At 41.4% G+C, this 13429-nt stretch overlaps 1 protein-coding gene across 1 annotated transcript; it reads right to left on the reverse strand.

Moving 5' to 3' along the window:
- Positions 1-1246: 1246 nt before the first annotated feature.
- Positions 1247-4336, reverse strand: LOC116382837 (E3 ubiquitin-protein ligase RNF182). Its single transcript, XM_031846197.1, has one exon. It carries the CDS (start codon positions 4324-4326, stop codon positions 3595-3597), a length of 732 nt encoding a protein of 243 aa, XP_031702057.1. The 5' UTR covers positions 4327-4336; the 3' UTR covers positions 1247-3594.
- Between the last annotated feature and the right edge of the window lie 9093 nt (positions 4337-13429).

The raw sequence follows: 13429 nt of genomic DNA on the forward strand, positions 1-13429 counted from the left end.
CTCATAGGGGCGGCTGAACTCTTTCTCCCAGCAGCAGATGAGAATGTTCATTTCAAAAGTTCTGGCTCTCACACTTCATACCAAGCTGAACTGCTACCAAATCTTTTTAGTGACCAGCTAAAACCTTCACAACCAACTCCAGCTCTCATTTGATTGTTCTCAACCTATGGTGATTGCAGTGCATGTGGCCCCATTATCAATTGAAAAGATAAGGATTGTGTGTTAAGTGTGTGCTATAAAGAGAAAAAGCAGATTGCGACTATACATAATTCATGTGTAATTAAAATTCATGCTCCTCCATCTCCTTGGAACACCTGAAATTGTTGAATATTTTAGTGAATGCGTGTATAAATATAGCCAGGTCACAGGTTTGCGTGACCCGTGCTGCTTGATGCTAGCGGGGAACTTCTCTTCCCAATCAAAATCCTCCTCCGCTCTTAGTGAGCATTTCCTTCCCAGGGACCCTTCACATAACATTGATCGCATAATCATAGGATCGCATAGATATTTGCTCCCTCTGAGACCCTTGAGCTCCTCATTTTTTTGTGTTTGTTATTAATTGAAGAAATTCTACCACTTCACTCCTTTTGAGTTCAATTCTCAAGGGTTCTTTATTTTCACAACCTTTCCTTGACAAACTACACTTGTACTGCACACATTGTGTAATTTAGACCATTTTTAAATAGAGAAAGAGTCCATATGCAAACTGATGACAGTTAGGTGACGTCTGTGGGATATCCTGATATTCAGGGTCCCCTTACGTGTTTTTAAATGTGACCTGCCACTCAGCTCAGAAAGATGAAAGCAGAATCCTGTAGATGTTAGACGGTACAACCAGCAGGGCAAACGCTCCGCTGACAAGCACTCTGTCCTGCTGCTCTGCCAACTCAGGCAGAAAATGAAATCTCTTTCTACTGTCTGACCTGCCGCCGTTGTCTCTCATCTCTAATTTATTTTCTGTTACTTCTTATCGTGTCTGTCTCCAGCTGGTTGTACTGTATAAACCAGCCTCAGCACTTTATTGCTTTATTATCTTTGACTCCTATTGTACTTAAAAAAATAAAAAATGAGAGGCTGATTGATCTTGTTCGAGTTAGAAATACTATCGTGCTGAGTTTCCATCATTACATGTGAGAGAAATTGTTCTTTTGTGGTCTCTCGCTTTGGAGCTATCGCTATTTTAGTGACACTTGAAAGTAATCTTGTGCAGCCAGACCTCCATCTCATCAATCTTGTGACGGTTTGAAGAATCTTGTTAAAAAACATGGATTAAGAGACTTTACAAATCCAGTGGATCGGAGATTAATATGTTTTTTTCTGTAAAGTTACAAATAAGCCCCTACCTTCTGTGATTTGGTTGGTTTGAAGTACAACAACAGCATCCTGCCTCGCTGAGGTGGATGAGACACACTTTGCAAGATTAACCTGAGATGACAGCGATGTTGACTGTTATGGACGGAATCAGCAGGCAGCAGACTTAGAAATAAGTACACAAGCAAAATATAGAAAATAATTCTCCATTTATTTCATTGTCTAGTAGCGTCTGTAATCAGAAGTGTGGCACTAAGCTGAGAGCTGTAGTCTGTAGATCAACACAGGAAAACATAGAGGGAGTGGGTACAGAGACGGCTAGAGAAACAGTGATAGAAGGTTGACAAAGGAAAGGTAAGATAGGGAAATGTGTACCCCACATCAGAGAATGAACAGGACGAACTGGACATTATACTCCATTTTGATGAGAAATACAATTACCTGAAGTTTGTTATTTCTATCTACATTTGATCAGCCCAGGTCCCTCAGTTATCAACATTGCACAGAAAAGGTTGACTCCTACGAGTAAAATGTGGAATGAGTACAAGAAAGTTGGTAAATTTCACTTGTGCGTAACTGCTCCGAGCACTCCTCAAAAGTAGTGCGAATTGATAAAACCATCAAATTCTAAACCACCATGCTCAGGAACAGAAAGTTCCACTTACATAATAAAAACACTCAATCTATAGTCTAAACCTTTTATTTTTGAAGTGGTGCTGGAAATGTCACCCTTTGCTGGGTACAACTGCAGCAGCTGAAGATGTCTCAGAAGATTCTAGCACACTGAAATGTTTGTTTTGGTCACATAGCTATAATGAAAACTACTGCTTAGTACCCACAGAAGAAGCTTTAAGCTTCAGCAGACCTAATCAAATATAACAAATGTTCTCTCTACATACATGTGAAATTACATTTAGGACTATAATAACTATAAATGATAATAATTGTTAAAATAACATCATAGTTTATTGTTACCTTCCTTCCTGAAATCCGCATGCCAGGATGATGACATGTAGGGGAGCGTTTGCCTTACATGCAAAAGAAAACCAAGATGCCGCATCAATAAAGCACACAACCTTGAGGTGCCACACAACAACAAATCCACATGGCTTCAACATGGCAGTATGTGCATGTGACTTACAGCATGAAGGTAACAGAGGATTCCCAGAGCCATAAACTGAACCTTTAGTAGCTTTTTACAACCAGTACCACAAAACACGACAGAGCAGCCTGTGCTATTTTCAAACCGACAAGGAACTGAATGGTAACGGTCGTTGCTTAACATCAAAAGACTGTCAAAAAACCTGAGATATGAGTCTTGATTTATGCCTCATATGTGCTAAATCCATTTAACGCAATGATGGAGAGAGAGAAAGAGGAGCAGGGCACATTCAAAAAGCAACGCTCAGGACCTCATCACATGTAAGACCAAAGCCAATGCTGTGACAGTTAAAGAGGTAAAAAATAAAATATTATTGCCAATTCACAGTTGATTAGGTCATTTGTATTTAGTCCTCGCTGACATGTGCGTTGCATACAGATATGCATACAGCCTTTTCCTGTAATATTCCTTGCATTGTTTAACAATACACTGAAATTCAACAACTTCAACCCATAGATGTCAGCGCACCAATGCTTTTTCACCATGCATTTTTTAGGAGCTCATGGCAAGACCAGTATCACAATTGAGTTGACATATATTCAACTTGCACAGAGGGGAAATATTTGGTAACGTGTAGTGCCATGAATGCTGGCTTATGGACCTGAAGAACACTCTATGAAAATATAAGTAATTAGTGTCTAAGAGGTGCTTTTGATTTTGGTGGCCAAAGTCCCATACAACTTTGATTTTCCTCTGTTTTTGTCTTTGGGAACTCACAATTATATTTTGGTGGCACAGTGTTGATAAATGAGGGCCGAGGACTCTATCAGTGCTGTCATTATTTAAGTCAAAAATTAAAGGTCTGCTCTCAAATATAATGTCAAACTAGGTCATACACACAGCACAGAACGAATATGGGTTACAGAAATACATTACAGAAATGTATGTATAGGCGCCGCTCCAACCAACACATCTTGTCAGGAGATCTGAGATCTGCTCTGTTCCTGTTGGCCAAACTGGTTTCTGAGTTGCACTGGACCAGTACTGAAGGCAGTCTTAGGTCTCTGTACTCGCCCATTATTTGTTAAGTCTGTATTGGAGACTGTGTTGGCCTCATCTTTACCTTTTTGGGTAAAAACGCATCAAATACCTGCTCACTGCAGCTGGCCCGTCCCGTCCCATCAGCCCCTGGAGGAACAGTCACACATGCCCTGGCACAGACACTGGCAGAACCCGTAGACCAGGCAAACTGTCAGGCTCGATGGCACCAAGCTAACACATACAATGCCCAGTGTCACTCTCTGGATCACCAACAAGTAGATTCCTAGAGGCAGTGAGCCAAAGTATAAGAAACCCAGCAGCCAGACCAGGATGCGCGGGACGTGATTACAGAACTTGGACAGAGCGTCCTGATCAACCGGCCCATTGGAGCCTATCGATACCGAGTCCAGGCTCTGCTCGGCGTAGACGTCAGAGCTGCCGTTTCGGCTCGGGGAGTGCTGTAAGTCCCCCTGTACTTCCATTATAGTGATAACCAGGCAGTTGGAGGACTCGTGAGACGGGCTGGAGGAGGAGAAACTCGTTGGAGTTAGGACCACCTCCCTGTTGTGGTCGGAGCTCCAGGATTTGTCCCGCATTGCCAAGTAGGACATGATGATAGCATCGTCAGGGAGGGCTGACACGTCGTACTCTGTGACCTCAGTCTGGTGTCGGCAAAAGGGGCAGGAGACGAAGCCCGTCCCGTCAGCGATGTCCAAAATCTTAATGAGGCAGCGGACGCAGACCCGGTGCAGGCAGTCCAGGATCTTAGGCTTGCGGTTGTGGGCATTGTAGCGTTGGTAACAGATTTTACACTCTAGTTCCTCTGGTGGAGGACAGTCCTTCTCTTCTAACTCAGCCTGAGCGCCGCTCATCTTCAAGTCATGTTCTGGGGAAGGCGAGAGAAATATAGAGGCAGAGACACATTGAGAAAAAGTGAGTGAGAAGTAAAAATGGTATATAGTCCAGTATTACATGTGACTTTAAGTAGGATGGAAATTGCATTGGAACAAGTTGTTTCTATGATCTGCTGTACCTCTACAGGGAAAGGTCAGGGTCTGCCTTTTTCTCTGTACGTGCTGGTGATGAATGATTTATGTTTTGGGAGTTGGATCAGGGTGTGAACCCAAAGCCCTTTGTGACATAGCAATAGCCAGGAATGCTATTGATTTTTGGGGAGAGCTGGGAGGGATAGCTGCTCCTTCAACATTTCCTGTTGGCTCAGTCATTTTGTGTAGAATGCAATGTTGTTGCAGATATTAATTATAATGACCAGCCCCTGAATCAAAGGATGCAAAAAAAAAAATGCAACTTAAAAACCATAACTTTCCTAAGAGGACTCAGCCTATACCAACCAATTTGATGTGTTTGTGTAGATATTTGCAAATACTTGAAGAGTCTTCACAGAGGAAATTAGATTAGAGAATGTTTACAAAGTTAAAAAAAAAGATATAGTGGAATAATAAAGGAATTTTTATTGATCAGATATTACAGATTTCACCCCCAAAAATAAGATTAGGGCTGACACGAGACAAAAAAATTAGAGAATGACAAGACACAATACAAACCAATGACCAATCAAAAACTATATTTAGTTAAGCCATGTTGTGGATTTCCTATAATGTCCCTGAGGGCTGTGAAAATAGGTGAGATCACACATAAGGGACGGAATGCTTACGCAGCAGATCTGCAGTCTTCAAATCAACACTACATATCCCCAGGTCAACTTGGAAAATATTAATCAGGAGACTGAATGAGAGACGCTCTCTGCTCCAGCAAGGGACATAGATCCGCAATGCACTGTGCTACACACTGTATTTAATATATATAAAAAAAACTATATCAATCATCTCATTAAGTAAGTTACAAAATGACTTTTTTTAAATATCAGAACAATCTTATACAATCTTATATAAACCTCTTATTGCTATACATCGTATAGTTGTATGCTTTGTGGTTTATACGTAGATCTATTCAAACTGAATGAGGTATGAATCTGAACTGAATACATTTTAATGCTCTCTTCTCTTGAAATAGCCTGCAGCAAAAGATGAATTATGAATCCCGATTTTATACAGGTAGACAAATACAGTAGTTTATTTTTTTAACCCACTAATTTTCTCGTTATGTCAGTATGCCCATTGTGTGTGTGTGTGTGTGTGTGTGTGTGTGTGTGTGTGTGTGTGTGTGTGTGTGTGTGTGTGTGTGTGTGTACTTGTGCCCTGGAACACTGCAACCATGTACAATGTGTTGGTGGGTTTCACTGTCAATTGTGCAAGGAGCAATTTACAGGAAAGACTTTAATGGGCAGGTGCTGTGTCTGCGGCTGAGTCAACAGACGTACCAGGAAGTGTCCCAGATCTCTCTCCCCGTGACATTATGTCGCTGAAGCTACCCATGAGTAGCATCAGCGGGCCTCTTATTTTTAATGTCTGCTAAGATGGTAAAGGACATGTGCATGCTGTCGCCTATCCCCCAGACGTGACAATCAGCAAGGACAGGGGCGCAGCAGAGGCTGAAACAGGCTTTCCAGTGTTTGTCCAGATCCAGGTTTTTTTTTTTTCCCAAATTATTTATGATTCAGTAAAGGTAAGGTAAGTTTAGTAAAAACTAAAAACAAACGAGAGTGCTTCCGTGACCTACAGCTGCAGTTACCTCATTCTTGTTACATCTTACTTTACTCACTTCACCTCGTCATTAGAAAGTATCCCCCCCCCGGTCAGGAAATATGCTATATAAAGAAAAGTCAATCAATCATTCATTCATGACCATGAAATATAGATTGAATAGGTGGATGTTGCCTTTGGAGTTGCCCAGCAGGCCTCTCTGTGACTTGCTGACTGTTAAATATTTCAGCAAGCAGTCTGTTGCTTTCAGAAGCCTTCTGAAACATGTCAGAAAGAACCAGCTGCATCAATCCCAGGAGCAGATTCTTTCCAAGTTTTCCCGAGACCTCCGAGACAGATAAATGCAGTAATGACACTGCACCGGGATCATGCCAGAGGAAAATCCATGAACTTAAACATAAAGGTCAACGAATGTCAGCAGCTGGAATTGAGTCGGGGATGTTGAGATTCTGTGTCATGCGCTGCAACCATTTGGTTGTAGAGGTTTTAAATATATTTTGAATACTTCCAAAAATTGTCATTTGCTTTTGTCGGTAGGCACTGCTTTGTGAGTTGAACAATGACATTGCCGAGTATGCCATTTCGAGGTTCAACACACTTTTCCACTGGGCTGCTCCCGTTTAAAAGCCTACCGTGGTTTTCCATTCTTTTTATGCTGCCAGATCCTCCATTTCTCAACCTTGAAATTGTTTTTTAAGCTCGGCGTTGAAAGGTATATGAACACAACCCGCATCATACCCATGAGAAATCTCATAGCCCCACGGAAAAGAAAACTTAATTCAGAGCAGTGTAGCCTGTAGGAAACAGACTGAGGCAAAACACACACATTGCATCTTTGAGATTGCTCATAGTTCTCTGAAGGGAACTTTGAGGCTTGAATTTGGGATTACTGCTCGCTGCCAATTTGGGAACTGCAGCTGACAACCAATGGAGTGATAGTTAACAAATTAACCACTCTTTGTCTACTAGTCACAGCGGTGTTATAAACTCCACATTGAGAGTGAAGAAAGATTGGACAGCAGCTTCCTAGTCTTGTCGGGTTCTGACTGACTGATCGGTTAACTGTTTGGTTGACTGACTTATTGACAGATTGACTGACTGATTAGTTGGTCTCCACGGTAAATACTATGTTTAATTTGAAAGGTGAAACATTGATTTGAAAACGGGTTGTGTAGCTCCACTATGGACAGGAGAAGGAATAACGGGGGAGGAGGTGGACTGAAGCTGACATTTGACATTTAGGATCTGATTGGAGGAGAGTTGAGGGAGTCTTGATGCGTAAATAGATGAAATTGTGTTCCTGTTCTCCGGAGTAATTATAGATCCCGTTACATCTTACTTTGGCACACATATGGGTTATTTCATTGCTCTCTGGAAAAAGACTGGAGAATTTACTCTTATTATATTGTAATTTCAGTAACCTGTTCTGTAGATGGCAGGGTTAGCTGGGTGTGACTTTACCCAGCGGGTGTGGTTTAAAGCGTCCTTGAGCTTCACTAAATATCTCAAATCTTGCATCTAGGATTTGCATTATGCGCACAAAACTGGAAGCTGAGTTTGGCTGCTATCTAAGTGCTTAATGCACATGAACCGTTTAACCATTAAAGAACAATAAGAATTCTGATCAATTATTGCCAGTTAAACAGCAAAAAATTATTATTATTATTTTTTTATAAAAGCTGAGCAAAACTCAGAGGAGCGGCTTGTCCCCAAAATGAGAATAGGCTGAAGAGCCTGGGCTGAAGTTGTCGCTAACTTCAGGGTTAAACCCCTTCACTTTAATCAGAAGCTAGTAAGCAAGACATGGGAACTTGGCTCGGTTCTTGAGGAGAAAAAAAATCTGTTAGTTAGTAGTTGACTGTAAATTTAGATTGTATGGACCCGGTAGTAGAGGTTGAATTCTGCACCCAATTTCTGTAGAGCGTGTGGCTAGGCATTAACAATGTCACCTTTTTTATACAGTCTGAAAGTGGTTGTGAATAAGAGATTGTAGTCGTACCTGAAAGATACATCTCACATGTCTCTGCCTTATCTGGAGCACACTGAGTGAACAGGCCAAGTGTGATTCAACATCAGCTGATTATACAATTACATATGACATTATAGCCTTTGTGCAGTTAAACAATAGTTTGTAGCCTACAATTGTGCATTGGAATGCAGCTACCTTGGGATTCAACAGTTGTGTCATTGCCGTCTAAATCCCAATTGAGCATCAGTTAGAACAGTTGCTCTATGTGTGTCCGTCTGCCCCTCCATGCTGGTACGACTGCATAATTGTTTGTTTCCACATTAAATCAAATACTAATTATACACATGCAGTAAGAACGAGACGTGCATTCCAAGAAGAACGACAGCATCAGTCGCTTCAGCAAGTGCCCCAAAACGACAAAGGTTTAGAACAAGCAACAAAGCCCTCTAGCGGCCATATTGATAGTGATGAGAGCAAATGTTTTCATAGAGCAAAAAAGTCAGTGTAGAGAGGAGGTCAGGTTGGCTGGATGGGTCAACAAAGCACCATGCTTTAACATAGGAGACCACTGTTTGTTTTCCATTTCCAACTGTTTTATGGTAACCGCGTTGCCTAACCTTACCAATGTGGACAACAAAGGCACTAATTTTGCCCCAAACCACCATATTTCCCTTACCTTGACTAAGAGCTTATTTTTACCTGAACCCAATCTTTTCCTAAACCTTAATCATAGCTTTGTCACCTCGTAAAACTGATTTATTTGTCAACAGTGATTTGTAACTGTTTCAATGGGCGCTGACGAATCACGCTCTCCTGGCAATTCGGGTATCAGATGACAAAATGTGTTGTTCTCAAGGATAATTACAAACAATGCATTTTGCCATTCAATTTGGAGGACTTGTTGGTTAGAACATTATGTACCTTTGAATCCCTACCAGCTCCGTTAAAGCTGTTTTGTAGCTGACCCTGAGCGCTCATAGGAGGCTGAACCAGAGGTGAATTTAACCACGGGGAGATCAATGAGTATCACCTTGACTTATTCTACAAACCACTACCAACGACAAGTCGATATTTGTTGAAAGCAAAAAGTGCTTTGATCAACAAATGTTCTTGCATAATGGCAAAGACTTTGATCACCATGATGAAAGCAAAGCCTGAGATGGGTTATCACAGACGTCTAGCACAACATTGAGCTCCAGGTTCTCTGTTGGATCTGCACCTTTACAGCCAGAATTATCAGTCAATAATCTGCATGGATCTTGGCAAGACGAATTCGATGGAACACTCTGTTTACTGCATTTATAGCAAATGACAAGAGGGACATAATAGATTTATGCTCTTTTCTACAAGAAAAATTGCTTTTTAGCCGGCAAGTACTTAGTGGTTACTGGTAGCTTAGTGGTTTTAGATTTACAGTCTTGTCATGTGAAAGCTTTTAAAGTCTTCATGCGATTAACAGCAAAGCAGTTAAGGATCTACCTCCGACAGCATTTTGACTCACAGACTTACAGCAGGAATCCCACAACACATACCACACAAAGAAGCCCCTAATGCACCCACCATTTCTAAACTCCTAGCTGGCTGCACATTTGTGTGTGTGTGTGTGTGTGTGTGTGTGTCTGTGGTTTGCAGTTTGTTAAACCTCTGTTTACACTGTATATGGCAGGCAAGATAGGACACATATCCTCCCCATCCCATATGTTCTCTGCTCCCCTGCCTCCTCCTCTCTACTCCTCCTCCTTTCAGTGGGGATTTTTGATGATAGCTTCAACCTTTGCTGTCAGAATATGTGCTTGGTGAGGCTCCTCTCCATCATACGATTGATCCAGAAGATTATGTTCATGCTGCTGTTGGCAGATCTTTCATCCTTGTTCACAACAAATAGGTGTAAACACAGAACAGTCTTTTGGTAAACTTCTCTCATTAAAAAGACGACAAACGTTAAATCAAAACATTTCAAAATACACTTCTTAGCTAACTGTACTGTCTAGGCCTTTTACTGCAATTATTTTTCTGAACCTCAGATTTTTATATATATTTGATTGCACATAAGTCATTTTAGATAACACCCCCACTTCAAATGTTTCACATGAAAGATAATTGGCCCCATAAACCAAACCGGAGATGAAAAATTAAAAACATATTGCTCTGATAATTTAAAATCCAGTGAAACCTCTCTGTCTTAGTGAGCTAAAATGGGATTTTTTTTGTTTTGTTCCAGAAGTTGACAAAAGTGGATTTGGAAGTTTGATCTACTTTAGCTGGAATGATTCTCCTGCAAAGACACGTGATGAATACATTCAACTGTCGTATTTATTTTGTATGGTAAGATGTAGAACCTACAGACCAACTCGGCTTTACAGGAACAGTGTTGTACCTTAATTTCATTGTATTCTTTCTTGATCTCCAGGTGATGTGGTGGTCCACTTTTACACTGTGATCTGTAGCTTTAGCTTCTATCTTTATCTTTTTTAACCTGTTTTCGCTGCTGAATCAGTTTTTCCTCCTTAAAATATCCTTCAAATGCATGTTGTACAGCCTATGTCTGCTGCTCTCTGAAATTGCTTTTCCATTTTCCAAATTATATTTATGTAGGGAGTGTAGTTAGTGACAGTGTGGCCTCCATGGTAGCTCTGACAGCTTGACGGCGTAGCATCAGGAGCCTGGGCTTAACGGTCAAAAATAAGGGTCAATTGTGGCCTTTCTACTCCGCGTTCTGCACATTGACCTGTGAAACCTTTGGAAGCTCCTCGCCATAAAATGCAGGCACACAGGAGTGTGTAAGGGAGAAAACTGAGCACTAACGAAACAGAATATGCTGCAACAACAAGAGAGTTGCTATAACGTTCACATAAGCTAGCACCAACAGGATGTGAGTGCAGGGATTGAATCACAAGCATACGTATGTTTTGCAGTTTGCATTTGCTAATCCTCCTGGCTTAATGACCAGAACTAAATGTGACATTGACTGTAACATTGGTAGATGTTTGTTACAGACCTGAGAAGGAAAGCTTTCACAGTTCTTTACTAAGGGAGTTTGCATTTGTGCGTGTGTGTGTATGTGCTGTTGCCAGAAATGCTGCTACAACATCCCTTATGCTGTGAACCTTTTTAAACCCAGCAGATAACGAGGCTTACTTATCTTACTTCTGTCGTTATACCAACCCCATACTGTAGTTACCCTCTCCATCGCAAGCCAACCTCCTCACATCGGTGGACTGCCCCACACTAAAAGAGCTTCCCTTTTCAGCAAAGGTCAGAGATTTTTAAACAAAAGGGCATGACAGCAGAGTCTTGTGAGAGGTGACAAATCAGATCTTCCTTGACATTGAGACATTTACTGCTGTACATCAGTAGCTTGAAGAAGAAATGTAATCATTTCTAACCTTTACTGAACCAAGAGAAGATACCTGGCCTACCTGCTTCACACTCAGGAAGATTTACATGTTCACATTGTGTAGCTGCACAGAATCACACAGGATTCTCCTGCTGGCCACAGGGAGATGCACAGTATATTTTTAGTTTTATCCACTGGGAGCCAACCAATACAACCACAGTGTTTTTTTCTGTTGGCCCCTGAGAGCTTAGAATTACCACCACAGTCTTGCATTCTCGACCACTGGAATCTGTGCAGTAAACAACCAGTACAGTAGAAAACTATTGCCTCTTTTCTACTGCATGGCTCGGCTAAAATCGTGTTTGGTTCCAGGTCATTGTCTATTTCGCGTTCCACTGCTGATAGTACCCCCTCATTGTATGCTGGATTCTCAGCTGATCACCGTAGCGCTGCCACGTGTAACTGCAGTGCCATCATCTTTAACGCATAACTTTCACTTTTGTCAATTGTTCAACATAGTCTAGGTTGACGTATTTTACAGTGTAGTTTGCAGGGTGCCATTTTTTAGAATCTGGGTCGAGTGAATACAAAAAATGATATTGACGGTAGCTTGGCTATTCAAAAGCGGCGGGTTTTTGCAGGACGTCCCGTGTTGTTAGTGATGATTCCCTTACCAATCAGTGATCGGCAGTGTTTTTACTCCACCTTCTAGTACCGGCTCACATCCCTTGGAACCTTGACTGAGGTATCAAAAATCACAAGGTACTATCCACAATCTTTGCTAATGTAAAACCCCCAAAACAGCAAGTCAAGCTGAGTAGAGCCAAGCCGAACCATGCAGTGGAAATGTGACAGTATCTTGCTTGTTTCCTCAGCGACAACTTTCCCTTTTTTGTCTCACTATGCTCCCATCCATTTTATCCACTTGTATTAGACGCAGTAAAATCGGGTGGAGAGTACGGTCTCATGTAGTTGACGTCTTCCTGCCCTATTGAACTGCTTCATTACCTAATGACACAAGACGGCCAATTTAAGCAGAAAAGGTCAGTTTGTTTACTCGCGCACGGATGCTTTATAGCTGAGAGAATGGAGGCATTGCCGTAGGGAATTTAAACATTTTGATTTGCGAATCAATGAATCGGATAAAAGGGTATGGTGTGGTTATGAGGTTGTGAGGTGTTAATTAGAATAACGACAGGTTGGCAGATAAAAGGAGAGGCGGGTGTATATACAGTAGCCTTTATCACAAGCCAAATATTTACTCAGCATTTAGACTGACTGTAGCAGCAGTGGTTGGCTGCAGCACAAATAGTTTTTCAGCGTGAGGCAGGACATATGGCAGCTTTGATACATTGTTGGTTTCAAACAGGTGGTGGGACCCAAAGGATCAACGTCAAATGGCGTTTCCTACAGACAAACAAAAGAACCAGATGACTGGTTATTTTAGGAAATAAACGGAGCAAAGCTTGAGAGCAAGTTCAAGCAGAAAACGTCAGTGTAGTGCTAGTCACTGCAACATGCAGTATATCAAATGCTCTCCCACAGCATCAGTAGGCTCTACGTTGCCCCAGGGAGAAGTTATTGTTGTCAGGTCTGAGTCTGGACGCCATATACATATTAATCCATTTTCCCATAAAAATCTATAAAACGTGAGTTGACTGACTGAAATGTACTTTCAATGATTTTGAAAGTTAGTGCTCAAATGTGCAGGGAAGCATAAAGCATGCACATGGAAAGCTAATGCTCACACACAAAATAAAATAAAATATGGCACAATTGTGTCTCTTAAGGTTTCAGACTGCTATCAAATCTCAGTCCCTACTGAAAAAACCCAACTGAGCAGGTGTGTGCTGATGTGTGCTCAGTGAAACGTCAGTGGATAAACAATTGTTCTGAAGAAATGTATAAAACATGATGAAAAACATATTTAAATACATCTACAATCGCCCACTGAATTGTAGTATCAAAAATACTTTTCCGCGTTTTTTTTGTATCTTTGTTGTTACTGTGTGGAGAAGGTCAGCCAGCCTCTGGGCTCCAGCTAG

This window comes from Anarrhichthys ocellatus, unplaced genomic scaffold (assembly GCF_004355925.1).
Source record: "Anarrhichthys ocellatus isolate YVR2014 unplaced genomic scaffold, GSC_Weel_1.0 scaffold6, whole genome shotgun sequence".
Classification (NCBI taxonomy): Eukaryota; Metazoa; Chordata; class Actinopteri; order Perciformes; family Anarhichadidae; genus Anarrhichthys; species Anarrhichthys ocellatus.